At 48.6% G+C, this 17,889-nt stretch overlaps 1 protein-coding gene across 1 annotated transcript; it reads left to right on the top strand.

Annotated features, from left to right (window-relative positions):
• Nucleotides 1–783: 783 nt before the first annotated feature.
• LOC137307710 (collagen alpha-1(XI) chain-like) lies at nucleotides 784–16,761 on the top strand (the record flags this gene model as incomplete). The annotated part of the gene is made up of 3 exons (XM_067976900.1): nucleotides 784–951; nucleotides 13,545–13,758; nucleotides 16,599–16,761. Coding segments are annotated over 3 exons (545 nt in total), but the record flags the coding sequence as incomplete, so codon positions are not given.
• Nucleotides 16,762–17,889: the final 1,128 nt, after the last annotated feature.

Genomic DNA, 17,889 nt, shown 5'->3' with positions numbered 1-17,889 from the left:
GGAGTGCTGCACTGTCGGAGGGTCAGTACTGAGGGAGTGCTGCACTGTCGGAGGGTCGGTACTGAGGGAGTGCCGCACTGTCAGAGGGTCAGTACTGAGGGAGTGCTACACTGTCGGAGGGTTAGTACTGAGGGAGCGCTGCACTGTCGGAGGGTCAGTACTGAGGGAGTGCCGCACTGTCAGAGGGTCAGTACTGAGGGAGTGCTGCACTGTCGGAGGGTCAGTACTGAGGGAGTGCTGCACTGTCGGAGGGTCAATACTGAGGGAATGCTGCACTGTCGGAGGGTCAGTACTGAGGGAGTGCCGCACTGTCGGAGGGTCAGTACTGAGGGAGTGCTGCACTGTCGGAGGGTCAGTACTGGAGTGCTGCACTGTCGGAGGTGCTGTTTTTCAGATGAGACATTAAACCGAGGCCCCGTCTGCCCCTCTCAGGTGGATGTAAAAGATCCCACGGCCGTTATGTTGAAGAAGAGCAGGGGGAGTTCTCCCCGGTGTCCTGGGCCAATATTTATCTGTTGACCAACATCACTAAAAAACAGATGATCTGGTGATTTATCTCATATTGCTGTTTGTGGGATCTTGCTGTGCCGAAATTGGCTGCTGTGTTACCTACATTATAACAGTGACCACACTTCAAAAAAGTACTTTATTGGTTGTAAAGTGTTTTGGGACGTCCTGAGTTGACGATTGGTGCTGTCTGACTGTAAGTCTTTCTCTCTCGTTTCCCGTGGCCCTGGACTTTAATTAATATCCGTCCGTGTCTTTCTCTTTCTCGATCCACAGCTGATCCCGTTGATGTTCTTCAAGTGTTAGACTTTCACAGTTCACCAGAGGGAGTTGTTAAAACGCCCGGATACTGCAAGAACAGAGGGAATACACAAGGAGCAGACGTTGCCTACAGAGTAACCAAGCGGGCTCAGATCAGCGCTCCCACGAAGCAGTTATATCCAGGTGGGTCACATCAGCAGTGGAACGCAGACCCGCACTGTGCAATCACACATCAAACCGAGTGCAATCCGTTCTGTACCATTAGCCCGATTCGTGAATATAGGAACAGGAGCAGGCCATTCAGCCCCTCGAGCCTGTTCCACCTTTCGATTAAATCATGGCTGATCTGTATCTTCAGAGAATCAGAGAATCACATCACAGGATGAGGCCACTCGGCCCATCGTGTCCGTGCCGGCCGATAAAGAGCTATCCAGCTCAATCCCACTTTCCAGCACTTGGTCCGTAGCCCTGTGGGTTACGGCACTTCAGGGGCACATCCAGGTACTTTGTAAATGAGTTGAGGGTTTCTGCCTCTCCCACCCTCTCAGGCAGTGAGTTCCAGACCCCCACCACCCTCTGGGTGAAAACATTTCTCCTCAGCTCCCCTCTAATCCTTCTACCAATTACTTTAAATCTATGCCCCCTGGTCACTGACCCCTCCACGAAGGGAAATAGGTCATAAGAACATGAGAACATAAGAAATAGGAGCAGGAGTAGGCCAATCGGCCCCTCGAGCCTGCTCCGCCATTCAATAAGATCATGGCTGATCTAATCCTAACCTCAAATCTAAATTCATGTCCAATTTCCTGCCCGCTCCCCGTAACCCCTAATTCCCTTTACTTCTAGGAAACTGTCTATTTCTGTTTTAAATTTATTTAATGATGTAGCTTCCACAGCTTCCTGGGGCAGCAAATTCCACAGACCTAACACCCTCTGAGTGAAGAAGTTTCTCCTCATCTCAGTTTTGAAAGAGCAGCCCCTTATTCTAAGATTATGCCCCCGAGTTCTCGTTTCACCCATCCTTGGGAACATCATAGAATCATAGAAGTTACAACATGGAAACAGGCCCTTCGGCCCAACATGTCCATGTCGCCCAGTTTATACCACTAAGCTAGTCCCAATTGCCTGCACTTGGCCCATATCCCTCTATACCCATCTTACCCATGTAACTGTCCAAATGCTTTTTAAAAGACAAAATTGTACCCGCCTCTACTACTGCCTCTGGCAGCTCGTTCCAGACACTCACCACCCTTTTAGTGAAAAAATTGCCCCTCTGGACCCTTTTGTATCTCTCCCCTCTCACCTTAAATCTATGTCCCCTCGTTATAGACTCCCCTACCTTTGGGAAAAGATTTTGACTATCGACCTTATCTATGCCCCTCATTATTTTATAGACTTCTATAAGATCACCCCTTAACCTCCTACTCTCCAGGGAATAAAGTCCCAGTCTGTCTAACCTCTCCCTATAAGTCAAACCATCAAGTCCCGGTAGCATCCTAGTAAATCTTTTCTGCACTCTTTCTAGTTTAATAATATCCTTTCTATAATAGGGTGACCAGAACTGTACACAGTATTCCAAGTGTGGCCTCACCAATGCCCTGTACAACTTCAACAAGACATCCCAACTCCTGCATTCAATGTTCTGACCAATGAAACCAAGCATGCCGAATGCCTTCTTCACCACCCGATCCACCTGTGACTCCACTTTCAAGGAGCTATGAATCTGTACTCCTAGATCTCTTTGTTCTATAACTCTCCCCAACGCCCTACCATTAACGGAGTAGGTCCTGGCCCGATTCGATCTACCAAAATGCATCACCTCACATTTATCTAAATTAAACTCCATCTGCTATTCATCGGCCCACTGGCCCAATTGATCAAGATCCCGTTGCAATCCTAGATAACCTTCTTCACTGTCCACAATGCTACCAATCTTGGTGTCATCTGCAAACTTACTAACCATGCCTCCTAAATTCTCATCCAAATCATTAATATAAATAACAAATAACAGCGGACCCAGCACCGATCCCTGAGGCACACCGCTGGACACAGGCATCCAGTTTGAAAAACAACCCTCTACAACCACCCTCTGTCTTCTGTCGTCAAGCCAATTTTGTATCCAATTGGCTACCTCACCTTGGATCCCATGAGATTTAACCTTATGTAACAACCTACCATGCGGTACCTTGTCAAAGGCTTTGCTAAAGTCCATGTAGACCACGTCTACTGCACAGCCCTCATCTATCTTCTTGGTTACCCCTTCAAAAAACTCAATCAAATTTGTGAGACATGATTTTCCTCTCACAAAACCATGCTGACTGTTCCTAATTAGTCCCTGCCTCTCCAAATGCCTGTAGATCCTGTCCCTCAGAATACCCTCTAACAACTTACCCACTACAGATGTCAGGCTCACTGGTCTGTAGTTCCCAGGCTTTTCCCTGCCGCCCTTCTTAAACAAAGGCACAACATTTGCTACCCTCCAATCTTCAGGCACCTCATCTGTAGCTGTCGATGATTCAAATATCTCTGCTAGGGGACCCGCAATTTCCTCCCTAACCTCCCATAACGTCCTGGGATACATTTCATCAGGTCCCGGAGATTTATCTACCTTGATGCGCGTTAAGACTTCCAGCACCTCCCTCTCTGTAATATGTACACTCCTCAAGACATCACTATTTATTTCCCCAAGTTCCCTAACATCCATGCCTTTCTCAACCGTAAATACCGATGTGAAATATTCATTCAGGATCTCACCCATCTCTTGTGGTTCCGCACATAGATGACCTTGTTGATCCTTAAGAGGCCCTACTCTCTCCCTAGTTACTCTTTTGCCCTTTATGTATTTGTAGAAGCTCTTTGGATTCTCCTTTGCCTTATCTGCCAAAGCAATCTCATGTCCCCTTTTTGCCCTCCTGATTTCTCTCTTAACTCTACTCCGGCAATCTCTATACTCTTCAAGGGATCCACTTGATCCCAGCTGCCTATGCATGTCATATGCCTCCTTCTTCTTTTTGACTAGGGCCTCAATCTCCCGAGTCATCCAAGGTTCCCTACTTCTACCAGCCTTGCCCTTCACTTTATAAGGAATGTGCTTACCCTGAACCCTGGTTAACACACTTTTGAAAGCCTCCCACTTACCAGACGTCCCTTTGCCTGCGAACAGACTCTCCCAATCAACTTCTGAAAGTTCCTGTCTAATACCATCAAAATTGGCCTTTCCCCAATTTAGAATTTTAACTTTTGGGCCAGACCTATCATTCTCCAGAGCTATCTTAAAACTAATGGAATTATGATTAAAACTAATGGAATTATGTTTACCACATCCACCCGATCAAGCCCCTTCACAATCTTATATGTTTCAATAAGATCGCCTCTCATTCTTCTGAACTCCAATGAGTGGAGTCCCAACCTACTCAACCTCTCCTCATATGTCCGCCCCCTCATCCCCGGGATTAACTGAGTGAACCTTCTTTGTACTGCCTCGAGAGCAAGTATGTCTTTTCTTAAGTATGGAGACCAAAACTGTATGCAGTATTCCAGGTGCGGTCTCACCAATACCTTGTATAACTGCAGCAATACCTCCTTGTTTTTATATTCTATCCCCCTAGCAATAAAAGCCAACATTCCGTTGGCCTTCTTGATCACCTGCTGCACCTGCATACTAACTTTTTGATTTTCTTGCACTACGACCCCCAGATCCCTTTGTACTGCAGTACTTTCCAATTTCTTGCCTTTAAGATAATAACTTGCTCTCTGATTTTTCCTGCCAAAGTGCATAACCTCACATTTTCCAATATTGTATTGCATCTGCCAAATCTCCGCCCACTCACCCAGCCTGTCTATATCCCCTTGTAGGTTTTTTATGTCCTCCTCACTCTCTACTTTCCCTCCCATCTTTGTATCATCTGCAAACTTTGATATGTTACACTCGGTCCCCTCCTCCATATCGTTAATATAGATTGTAAAGAGTTGGGGACCCAGCACCGACCCCTGCGGAACACCACTGGCTACTGGTAGCCAATCCGAGAATGAACCATTTATCCCAACTCTCTGCTTCCTGTTCGATAACCAATCCTCCACCCATGCCAGAATATTACCCCCAATCCCGTGATTTTTTATCTTAAGTAATAATCTTTTATGTGGCACCTTGTCGAATGCCTTCTGGAAGTCTAAATACACTACGTCCACTGGTTCCCCTTTATCCACCCTGTACGTTATGTCCTCAAAGAACTCAAACAAATTTGTCAGACATGACTTCCCCTTCGTAAAGCCATGCTGACTTTGTCCCATTAAATTATGTTTATAAAATAGGTCCTTCCTATCCACTCTATCTCGGCCCCTCATAATTTTATACCTCAATTAAATCTCCCCTCAGCCTCCTCTGTTCCAAAGAAATCAACCCCAGCCTATCCAATCATTTCTCATAGCGAAAATTCTCCAGTCCTGGCAACATCCTCGTAAATCTCCTCTGCACCCTCTCTAGTGCAATCACATCCTTCCTGTAATGTGGTGACCAGAACTGTACACAGTACTCAAGCTGTGACCTAACCAGTGTTTTATACAGTTCCAGCATAACCTCCCTGCTCTTATATTCTATACCTCGGCTAATAAAGGAAAGTATCCCGTTTGCCTTCTTAAGAACATAAGAACATAAGAAATTGGAGCAGGAGTAGGCCAATCGGCCCCTCGAGCCTGCTCCGCCATTCAATAAGATCATGGCTGATCTGATCCCAACCACAAATCTAAAGAACACAAGAAGTCGGAGCAGGACCCGGCCACACAGCCCCTGGGCCCTCTCCGCCACCCACAGGGCATTGACCGATCCGAACTCAGCTTCATGTCCAATTTCCTGCCCGCTCCCCATAACCCCTAATTCCCTTTACTTCTAGGAAACTGTCTATTTCTGTTTTAACCACCTGATCTACCTGTCCTGCTACCTTCAGGGATCTGTGGACATGCACTCCAAGGTCCCTCACTTCCTCTACACCTCTCAGTATCCTCCCATTTATTGTGTATTCCCTTGCCTTGTTTGCTCTCCCCAAATGCATTACCTCACACTTCTCCGGATTGAATTCCATTTGCCACTTTTCTGCCCACCTGACCAGTCCATTGATATCTTCCTGCAGTCTACAGCTTTCCTCCTCACTATCAACCACACGGACAATTTTTGTATCATCTGCAAACTTCTTGATCATGCCCCTTACATTTAGGTCTAAATCATTAATATATATCACAAAAAGCAAGGGACCGAGTACTGAGCCCTGCGGAACCCCACTGGAAACAGCCCCCCAGTCACAAAAACACCCGTCGACCATTACCCTTTGCTTCCTGCCACTGAGACAATTTTGGATCCAATTTGCCACTCTCCCTTGGATCCCATGGACTTTTACTTTTTTTGACCAGTCTGCCATGTGGGACCTTGTCAAAAGCCTTGCTAAAATCCATGTAGACTACATCAAACGCACTCCCCTCATCGACCCTCCTTGTTACCTCCTCAAAAAATTCAATCAAGTTAGTCAGACACGACCTTCCCTTAACAAATCCGTGCTGACTGTCCTTGATTAATCCGTGCCTTTCTAAATGACAGTTTATCCTGTCCCTCAGAATTGATTCCAGTAATTTGCCCACCACCGAGGTTAGACTGCCTGGCCTGTAATTACTCGGTCTATCCCTCGCTCCCTTTTTAAACAACGGTACAATGTTAGCAGTCCTCCAATCCTCCGGCACCTCGCCTGTATCCAGGGAGGATTGGAAAATGATGGTCAGAGTCTCCGCTATTTCCTCCCTGGCTTCTCTTAACAGCCTGGGATACATTTCATCCGGGCCTGGTGATTTATCTACTTTCAAAGATGCTAATCCCCTTAATACTTCCTCTCTCACTAAGTTTATTCCATCCAATATTTCACACTCCTCCTCCAATATCTGCATCATCCCCCTCTTTTGTGAAGACAGACACAAAGTATTCATTAAGAACCATACCCACATCTTCCGCCTCCACACATAGTTTACCTTTTTGGTCTCTAATAGGCCCGACTCTTTCCTCAGTTATCCTCTTGCTCTTTATGTATTTATAAAACATTTTTGGGTTTTCTTTGATTTTACTCACCAGTATTTTTTCATGCCCTCTCTTTGTTTTCCTAATTTCCTTTTTAATTTTCCCCCTGCACTTTCTATACTTTAGGCTTTCTGCAGTGTTGAGCTCTCGGTGTCTGATATAAACTTCCCTTTTCTGCCTGATCTTACCCTGAATGCTCCTTGTCATCCAGGGGGCTGTAGATTTGTCAGCCCCTCCCTTTCTCTTTGTGGGAACATGTTTACTCTGAACCCCTTGAATCTCCCCCTTTGAATCTCTCCCACTGCTCTGACACTGATTTACCTTCAAGGAGCTGTTTCCAGTTCCACTTTTGCTAAATCACTTCACAGCTCAGTAAAATTGGCCTTTCCCCAATTTAGAACTTTCACCCCTGTTCTGTCTTTGTCCTTTTCCATAACTAGGCTAAATCTAACTGAATTATGATCACTACCACAAAAATGCTCCTAACCCCATTTACCTGCCTTAATTCCATATCCCTTAATACCCTTACCCAACAAAAATCCATCGATCTAAGTCTTGAAAGCTCCAATTGACCCCCAGCATCCACAGCCTTTTGGGGGAGAGAGTTCCAGATTCCCACTCCCCTTTGTGTGAAGAAATGTTTCCTGACATCACCCCTGAACGGCCGAGCTCTCATTTTAAGATTATTCCCCCTTGTTCTGGACTCTCCCACCAGAGGAAATAGTTTCTCTCTATCGACCCGATCAAATCCTTTAATCATTTTAAACACCTCGATTAGATCACCCCTTAATCTTCTAAACTCGAGGGAATACAAGCCCAGTCTCTGCAACCTGTCCTCGTAATTTAACCCTTTTATCCCCGGTATCATCCTGGTGAATCTGGGCTACACCCCCTCTCCAGGGCCAATATATCCTTCCTGAGGTGCGGTGCCCAGAACTGAACCCAGTCTCCAGATGTGGTCTGACCAGAGCTCTGCACAGCTGGAACATCACTTCCTCCCCTTTGTATCCCAGAATGGGTCATCGCCACCCAGCTTTGAGACCATGTCTCCCAGTTTGAACCCTTCCAGCCCAGCTTCCACCTTGCTCACTGACCACAACAAGCAACGTGAAGTGACCAAACACAGGTCACAGGTCACAGGACAATCTCAGCAAAACTTCTTCCAGATTATTTAAACAACCCACTCGGAGAGAGGAATGAATGGAGATAATCTCAGCAAACTGCCCATCAATGACCAGGTTAGGAGATTGAGGGATGATCTAATTGAGGTGTTTAAGATGATTAAAGGATTCGATCGGGTTGATGGAGAGAAACTATTTCCTCTGGTGGGAGAGTCCAGAACAAGGGGGAATAATCTTAAAATTAGAGCTCGGCCGTTCAGGGGTGATGTCAGGAAGCATTTCTTCACACAAAGGGGAGTGGAAATCTGGAACTCTCTCCCCCAAAAGGCTGTGGATGCTGGGGGTCAATTGGAGCTTTCAAGACTGAGATCGATGGATTTTTGTTGGGTATCGAGGGATACGGAGCAAAGGAGGGTAAATGGGGTCAAGATACAGATCAGACACGATGTGAGCGAATGGGGGAACAGGCTCGAGGGGCTGAATGGCCTCCTCCTGTTCCTGTGTTCCTATGTTCCTGTCCGATTTCCTCACTATGCTTGGAGTATAAAACTCTTAAAAGAACGAGCAAACAATTCTCAATAAAATTAATAACTGCAGCGTTTATTACTTCCAAACCATCCTTTGATGTGAAAATCATAAAACCGATGTCAAACAGTTTCATTCCAAAATTTACAGGTTCAAGTCAGGCTACAAAAACAGGACGAACTTCACCAAAGCAAATAACTAAACGAGAGTAAGGCATCGTACACAGGGCGCAGATAGAAGAAAATAACTGTACGATGGATCAAACGAAACCAGTTAGGAATGTAGGCCTCATCCCCACAGATTTTATAAAAATGTATTAAAATCACCGCAGGTTTAACCAGACGGGAAAAACAGGAACAGAAGGAGGCCATTCAGCCCCTCGAGCCTGTTCCACCATTCTGTCAGATCGTGTCTGATCTGTATCTTAACCCCATTTCCCCGCCTTTGCTCCGTATCCCTCGATACCCAACAAAAATCCATCGATCTCAGTCTTGAAAGCTCCAATTGACCCCCAGCATCCACAGCCTTTTGGGGGAGAGAGTTCCAGATTCCCACTCCCCTTTGTGTGAAGAAATGCTTCCTGACATCACCCCTGAACGGCCGAGCTCTAATTTTAAGATTATTCCCCCTTGTTCTGGACTCTCCCACCAGAGGAAATAGTTTCTCTCTATCGACCCGATTGAATCCTTTAATCATCTTAAACACCTCGATTGTTGGACTATAACCTGGTGTTGTAAGATAGTTTACATTTGTCAACCCCAGTCCATCACCGGCATCTCCACATCACCTCAATTAGATCAGCCCTCAATCTTCTAAACTCGAGGGAATACAAGCCTCGACTCTGCAACCTGGCCTCGTAATTTAACCCTTTTAGCCCCAGTATCATTCTGGTGAATCTGCGCTGCACCCCTCCAGGGCCAATATATCCTTCCTGAGGTGCGGTGCCCAGAACTGAACCCAGTCTCCAGATGTGGTCTGACCAGAGCTCTGCACAGCTGGAACATCACTTCCTCCCCTTATACTCCAGGTCCCACAGTGGGTGTGTTGTGTCTCGGTGTGTGATGTTTTTCATAAGCAAAATGATTTTTTTATTCGTTCATGGGATGTGGGCGTCGCTGGTGAGGCCGGCATTTATTGCCCATCCCTAATTGCCCCTTGAGAAGGTGGTGGTGAGCCGCCTTCTTGAACCACTGCAGTCCGTGTGGTGAAGGTTCTCCCACAGTGCTGTTAGGAAGGGAGTTCCAGGATTTTGACCCAGCGACGATGAAGGAACGGCGATATATTTCCAAGTCGGGATGGTGTGTGATTTGGAGGGGAACGTGCAGGTGGTGGTGTTCCCATGTGCCTGCTGCTCTTGTCCTTCTAGGTGGTAGAGGTCGCGGGTTTGGGAGGTGCTGTCGAAGAAGCCTTGGCGAGTTGCTGCAGTGCATCCTGTGGATGGTACACACTGCAGCCATTGTGCGCCGGTGGTGAAGGGAGTGAATGTTTAGGGTGGTGGAGGGAGGGGGTGTTTAAGGTGGGGGAGGGAGGGGGTGTTTAAGGTGGGGGTGGGGGTGGGAGTGGGTGTTTAAGGTGGGGGAGGGAGCGGGTGTTTAGGGTGGGGGAGGGAGCGGGTGTTTAAGGTGGGGGAGGGAGTGGGTGTTTAAGGTGGGGGTGGGGGTGGGAGTGGGTGTTTAAGGTGGGGGTGGGAGTGGGTGTTTAAGGTGGGGGAGGGAGCGGGTGTTTAAGGTGGGGGAGGGAGCGGGTGTTTAAGGCGGGGGAGGGAGTGGGTGTTTAACGTGGGGGAGGGAGTGGGTGTTTAAGGTGGGGGAGGGAGTGGGTGTTTAAGGTGGGGGAGGGAGTGGGTGTTTAAGGTGGGGGAGGGAGCGGGTGTTTAAGGTGGGGGAGGGAGTGGGTGTTTAAGGTGGGGGAGGGAGCGGGTGTTTAAGGTGGGGGAGGGAGTGGGTGTTTAAGGTGGGGGAGGGAGGGGGTGTTTAAGGTGGGGGAGGGAGTGGGTGTTTAAGGTGGGGAGGGAGTGGGTGTTTAAGGTGGGGGAGGGAGCGGGTGTTTAAGGTGGGGGAGGGAGTGGGTGTTTAAGGTGGGGGAGGGAGTGGGTGTTTAAGGTGGGGGAGGGAGTGGGTGTTTAAGGTGGGGGAGGGAGCGGGTGTTTAAGGTGGGGGAGGGAGTGGGTGTTTAAGGTGGGGGAGGGAGTGGGTGTTTAAGGTGGGGAGGGAGTGGGTGTTTAAGGTGGGGAGGGAGGGGATGGAGGGGCAGTGAGTGGGGAGGGAGAAGTGAGTTTAGGAGGTGGGGAGGGAGGAGGGATGGAGGTGGGAGGGATTGGGAGAGTGAGATTTGGGGGGCAGGGGAGGGAGTGGTGGACTGAGTTTGGAGGGGAGGGAGGGAGATGGAGGGGGAGGGAGTGGGAGAGTGAGTTGGGGGAGGGAGTTTGGGAGGTGAGTTTGGGACGTGGGGGGGGGAGTGAGTTGGGGGAGTGAGTTGTGGGAGTGAGTGGAGGAGTGAGTTGGGGGAGTGAGGGGGGAGTGAGTTGGGGAGTGAGGGGGCAGTGAGTTGGGGGAGTGAGTTGTGGGAGTGAGTTGGGGAGTGAGGGGGGAGTGAGTTGGGGGAGTGAGTTGTGGGAGTGAGTTGGGGAGTGAGGGGGGAGTGAGTTGGGGAGTGAGGGGGGAGTGAGTTGGGGAGTGAGTGGGGGAGTGAGTTTGGGAGGTGGGGGAGGGAGGAGGGATGGAGGGGGGAGTGAGTTGGGGAGTGAGGGGGGAGAGAGGGGGGAGGTGTTGGGGAGTGAGGGGGGAGTGAGGGGGGAGGTGTTGGGGAGTGAGGGGGGAGTGAGGGGGGAGGTGTTGGGGAGTGAGGGGGGAGTGAGGGGGGACAGAGGGGGGAGTGAGGGGGGAGGTGTTGGGGAGTGAGGGGGGGAGTGAGGGGGGAGGTGTTGGGGAGTGAGGGGGGAGTGAGGGGGGAGGTGTTGGGGAGTGAGGGGGGAGTGAGGGGGGAGGTGTTGGGGAGTGAGGGGGGAGTGAGGGGGGGAGGTGTTGGGGAGTGAGGGGGGAGTGAGGGGGGAGGTGTTGGGGAGTGAGGGGGGAGTGAGTTGGGGAGTGAGGGGGGAGAGAGGGGGGAGTGAGGGGGGAGGTGTTGGGGAGTGAGGGGGGAGTGAGGGGGGAGGTGTTGGGGAGTGAGGGGGAGAGTGAGGGGGGAGGTGTTGGGGAGTGAGGGGGGAGTGAGGGGGGAGGTGTTACCTTTACGATGATTGGTTTCACTGATGAAATGTGAAATGTGTAATTGGGGGCCAGCGATCACTGCCCCCTGAACACGACGGGGTTTGAACAGGAAGAAGCTTCAATAAATTGCCGTATCCAAACATAGCACCTTACAGGGGGAGGCCATTCGGCCCATCGTGCCTGTGCCGGCTCTTTGGACGAGCTATCCAATTAGTCCCACTCCCCCTGCTCTTTCCACATGACCCTGTAACGTTCTCCCCTTCAAATATTTATCCCTTTCAGGCAGCGCGTTCCAGATCAGAACAACTCGCTGCGTAAAAAACATTCTCCTCATCTCCCCTCTGGTTCTTTTACCAATTACCTTAAATCTGTGTCCTCTGGTTACCGACCCTCCTGCCACTGGAAACAGTTTCTCCTTATTTACTCTATCAAAAGCTGGTCAAAGCATTTTGTGCTTTTCGGTTGGAGCAGTGAGGGGACTGAATGAGGTGACACATTGACAGTTAGTGTTGGGACTTGTTCTCTGACCTGAGGTGACCAATCAGTGAGAGATTGATCGAGGTATCCTGCAGTCAATGGAAGCCACTGCGATATTCACTGATCAAATTCAGGAATCTCCGCCTGACTCCGCAGAATCTGTGGAACAAACGCTGTCTTTGAAAGCGAGATGGCAGGAGGCTCCCACCCCCTCCTCCTCCGACCGCTTCAAACTTTAAGCTTTCCATTTGAAAAGGAACTGCAGGGTTTTCTTGTTCGGGGCCCTGTAGGAATCGTAACACAATCTCAGCCCAGCCCCATTTTGCCGTAATCCAACTTCGACGCAGGGAGTTACCACACTGCAGGACTGAGGGAGCGCCGCACTGTCGGAGGGTCAGTACTGAGGGAGTGCCGCACTGTCGGAGGGTCAGTACTGAGGGAGTGCTGCACTGTCGGAGGGTCAGTACTGAGGGAGCGCCGCACTGTCGGAGGGTCAGTACTGAGGGAGCGCCGCACTGTCGGAGGGTCAGTACTGAGGGAGCGCCGCACTGTCGGAGGGTCAGTACTGAGGGAGTGCCGCACTGTCGGAGGGTCAGTACTGAGGGAGCGCCGCACTGTCGGAGGGTCAGTACTGAGGGAGTGCTGCACTGTCGGAGGGTCAGTACTGAGGGAGCGCCGCACTGTCGGAGGGTCAGTACTGAGGGAGCGCCGCACTGTCGGAGGGTCAGTACTGAGGGAGCGCCACACTGTCGGAGGGTCAGTACTGAGGGAGCGCCGCACTGTCGGAGGGTCAGTTCTGAGGGAGCGCTGCACTGTCGGAGGGTCAGTACTGAGGGAGCGCCGCACTGTCGGAGGGTCAGTACTGAGGGAGTGCCGCACTGTCGGAGGGTCAGTACTGAGGGAGCGCTGCACTGTCGGAGGGTCAGTTCTGAGGGAGCGCCGCACTGTCGGAGGCGCTGTTATTCGGATGAGATGCTAAACCGAGGCCCCGTCTGCCCCTCTCAGGTGGACATAAAAGATCCCACGGCCACTATTCGAAGAAATGCGGGCCAAAATTTATCCCTCAACCAACATCACTAAAACATTCACATTGCTGTTTGTGGGATCTTGCTGTGCGCAAATTGGCTGCCGCGTTTCCTACATTACAACAGTGACCACACTTCAAAAAGTACTTTTTAGGTTTTAAAGAGCTCTGGGCCGTTCTGAGCTGGTGACAGGGGCTGGGGAAATGCAAGGTCTTTCTTTCTTTTTAATTGTAAACAATTTTACAACACCAAGTTATAGTCCAGCAATTTTATTTTAAATTCACAAGCTTTCGGAGACTTCGTCCTTCCTCAGGTAAATGTCATTTCTTTTTAATGACTCTCCTGTTTTCTCCTTTGTTTCCAGATGGTCAGTTCCCGAGTGATTTCTCCATTTTAGTTACTTTGAAGCCGAAGAGGAACACCCAGGCCTTCCTACTGTCCATTTACAACGAACAAGGCGTCCAGCAGCTCGGCGTGGAGGTGGGACGGTCACCCGTCTTCCTCTACGAGGACCAGAATGGCAGACCAGCCCCCGAGGACTATCCCATCTTCGGGACAACCAATCTCGCTGATAACAAGTAAGTGAGTCGAGGTTTGGACCTCCCAACGGTTCGTGTTTTGACACAAAGTTTAAAGTTCAATTGTTGCCTTGGAGAGGGTGCGGAGGAGATTTACCAGAGTGGGACCAGGGATGAGGGACTTCAGTTATGTGGAGAGACTGGAGAAGCTGGGATTGTTCTCCTTAGAGCAGAGAAGGTTAAGGGGAGATTTAATCGAGGGGTTCAAAATCATGAAGGGTTTTGATAGAGTAAATAAGGAGAAACTGTTTCCACTGGCAGGAGGGTCGGTAACCAGAGGACACAGATTTAAGGTAATTGGTAAAAGAACCAGAGGGGAGATGAGGAGAATGTTTTTTACGCAGCGAGTTGTTCTGATCTGGAATTCGCTGCCTGAAAGGGCGGGGGAAGCAGATTCAATAATAACTTTCAAAAGGGAATTGGAGAAATACTCGAAGGGGAAAAATTTCACAGAGTTAGGGAGAAAGAGCGGGGGAGTGGGACTAATTGGATAGATCTTTCAAAGAGCCAGCACAGGCACGATGGGCCGAATGGCCTCTTTCCATGCTGTGTGATTCTATGACACTATGATGTGCTGACGTCAAAGGATTTGAACAGATCTGAAGTCCTCTTTACAATTAAAGGTTGAAATTCCTTTGTTAATGAAAAATCACAGAATGTTGAAATATGTAAATTTCCCCCAAAAATATGTTTTCATTGTTGATTATAACAAGAAACAAACCATTTGTTGAAAGAATAGTTTCAGACCCGGGGTAAGTGAAATAATCGAAAAACAAAAATCTATTCATAACGACAGCTGTGAGAAAATGTCTCAACGTAATTTACAAATGGGAAATGGACAGAAAAACTGAGGAAAGGAAGGAGAGAGAGAGGAGAGGTGCCTGAGGGTCTGAGTGAAAAACTGAGGCAAGGAAGGAGAGAGAGGAGGAGAGGTGCCTGAGGGTCTGAGTGAAAAACTGAGGCAAGGAAGGAGAGAGAGGAGGAGAGGTGCCTGAGGGTCTGAGTGAAAAACTGAGGCAAGGAAGGAGAGAGAGGAGGAGAGGTGCCTGAGGGTCTGAGTGAAAAACTGAGGAAAGGAAGGAGAGAGAGGAGGAGAGGTGCCTGAGGGTCTGAGTGAAAAACTGAGGAAAGGAAGGAGAGAGAGGAGGAGAGGTGCCTGAGGGCCTGAGTGAAAAACTGAGGAAAGGCAACAGATTGGAACATAGGAACAGGAGGAGGCCATTCAGCCCCTCGTGCCTGCTCCGCCATTTGATAAGATCATGGCTGATCTGTGATCTAACTCCATATACCTGCCTTTGGCCCATATCCCTTAATACCTTTGGTTGCCAAAAAGCTATCTATCTCAGATTTAAATTTAGCAATTGAGCTAGTATCAATTGCCGTTTGCGGAAGAGAATTCCAAACTTCTACCACCCTTTGTGTATAGAAATGTTTTCTAATCTCGCTCCTGAAAGGTCTGGCTCTAATTTTTAGACTGTGCCCCCTACTCCTGGAATCCCCAACCAGCGGAAATAGTTTCTCTCTATCCACCCTATCCGTTCCCCTTAATATCTTATAAACTTCGATCAGATCACCCCTTAACCTTCGAAACTCCAGAGAATACAACCCCAATTTGTGTAATCTCTCCTCGTAACTTAACCCTTGAAGTCCGGGTATCATTCTAGTAAACCTACGCTGCACTCCCTCCAAGGCCAATATGTCCTTCCGAAGGTGCGGTGCCCAGAACTGCTCACAGTACTCCAGGTGCGATCTAACCAGGGTTTTGTATAGCTGCAGCATAACTTCTGCCCCCTTGTACTCCAGTCCTCTAGATATAAAGGCCAGCATTCCATTAGCCTTATTGATTATTTTCTGCACCTGTTCATGACACTTCAATGATCGATGTACCTGAACCCCGAAGTCCCTTTGGACATCCACTGTTTTTAACTTTTTACCATTTAGAAAGTACCCTGTTCTATCCTTTTTTGATCCAAAGTGGATGACCTCACATTTGTCTGCATTGAATTCCATTTGCCACAGTTTTGCCCATTCACCTAATCTATCAATATCGCTTTGTAATTTTATGTTTTCATCTACACTGCTTACAATGCCACCAATCTTTGTGTCATCGGCAAACTTAGATATGAGACTTTCTATGCCTTCATCTAAGTCATTAATAAATATTGTGAATAATTGAGGCCCCAAGACAGATCCCTGCGGGACTCCACTAGTCACATCCTGTCAATGTGAGTCCCTTCCCATTATCCCTACTCTCTGTCGCCTTTCGCTCAGCCAACTTCCTAACCAAGTCTGTACTTTTCCCTCGATTCCATGGGCTTCTATCTTAGAGAGGAGGAGAGGTGCCTGAGGGCCTGAGTGAAAAACTGAGGAAAGGAAGGAGAGAGAGGAGGAGAGGTGCCCGAGGGCCTGAGTGAAAAGGTGTGTTGGAGGAGTTTTTTGGGGTGGACATACAATGGAGGAAATGATGGAACTCGAGAAGTAATTAGGAGAATTTTTTTAGGCAGCAAGTTGATACGATCTCTGGCTCACATTACCGGAAAGGGCAGGGGAAGAAGATCCAACGAAAACTTTCAAGCGGCAATCGGATACACTGGAAACAGTGTCTCCTTATTTACTCTATCAAAACCCCTCATGATTTTGAACACCTCGATTAAATCTCCCCTTAACCTTCTCTGCTCCGAGGAGAACAATCCCAGCTTCTCCAGTCTCTCCACATAACTGAAGTCCCTCATCCCTGGTCCCGTTCCAGTAAATCTCCTCCGCACCCTCTCCAAGGCCTTCCCAACCTGTGGAACGATTCTGCGATGTCCTTGGTACTAAACTAAGTTTGCTTTGCGCAGGTGGCATCGAGTGGCCATCAGTGTGCAGGGAAAGAATGTAACGATGATCGTAGATTGTAAGAAGAAAATCTCCAAACCACTGCCCAGGAGCGACAACCCTGTCGTGTCCACGGACGGCATCGTGGTGTTTGGCACCAGGATCCTGGATGAAGAAGTGTACGAGGTAAAAACTTTTCAAACCTTCGACCGGCAGAACTTCACATAAATTGCAACCACTTGCAAAGTCCAATTTCAAAATCTGAGAACGAAATTAAATTGGGGGTCTGTGGAGATACCGAGGGGGACGGTGACATAATACAGGAAGACATTAATAAACTTACAGAATGGGCGTGTAATCGGCAAATGAATTTCAATATCGATAAGTGTGAGGTGGTGTATTTTGGTGGGAAGAATAAAGAGACCACGTATTGATTGGATAATAAGAGTCTAAATGGGGTAGAGGAGCAGAGGGATCTGGGGGTACAGACACACAAATCACTAAAAGTAGTGACGCAGGTTAATAAGACCATAAAAAGGCAAATCAAACACTGGGGTTCATTTCTAGAGGGAGAGAATTGAAAAGCAGAGAGGTTATGTTAAACTTGTATCGAACCTTGGTTAGACCATACTCGGAGCACTGTGCACAGTCCTGGTCTCCATATTATAAAAAGGATATCGAGGCACTGGAGAGGGTGCAAAAAAGATTCACTTACTGAGAGGTTTATAACTATCAGGAAAGGCTGAACAGGCTGGGGCTCTTTTTTCTAGAAAAGGGAAGACTGAGGGGTGACCTGATCGAGGTCTTTAAGATTATGACAGGGTTTGATCGGGGAGACGTAGAGAAAATGTTTACACTTGTGGGGAGACCAGAACTCGGGGGCCATAAATATAAGAGAGTCACTAATAAATCCTAGAGGGAATTCAGGAGAAACTTCTTCACCCAGAGAGTGGTGAGAATGTGGAACTCACTCCCACAAGGAGAGGTTGAGGTGAATAGTGGAGATGGATTTAAGGGGAAGCTCGATAAACACATGAGGGAGAAAGGAATAGAAGGATATGGTGATAGGGTGAGATGGAGAGGGGAGGGAGGAGGCTCGTGTGGAGCATAAACACCGGGATAGACCAGTGGGGCCGAATGGCCTGTTTCTGGGCTGGGAATTCGATGTAATTCTTTGTAACTTGTCTTTATATCGTGTCTTTGAGGGCCCTTTTTGTTGAACCGCTGCAGTCCGTGTGGTGAAGGATCTCCCTCGATGCTGTTAGGTGTTTGACACAACTGAGTGGTTTGCTTCAGAGGGCAATTAAAAGTCTA

This window comes from Heptranchias perlo, unplaced genomic scaffold (assembly GCF_035084215.1).
Source record: "Heptranchias perlo isolate sHepPer1 unplaced genomic scaffold, sHepPer1.hap1 HAP1_SCAFFOLD_1094, whole genome shotgun sequence".
Classification (NCBI taxonomy): Eukaryota; Metazoa; Chordata; class Chondrichthyes; order Hexanchiformes; family Hexanchidae; genus Heptranchias; species Heptranchias perlo.
This window is presented reverse-complemented; position numbering and strand designations above follow the sequence as displayed.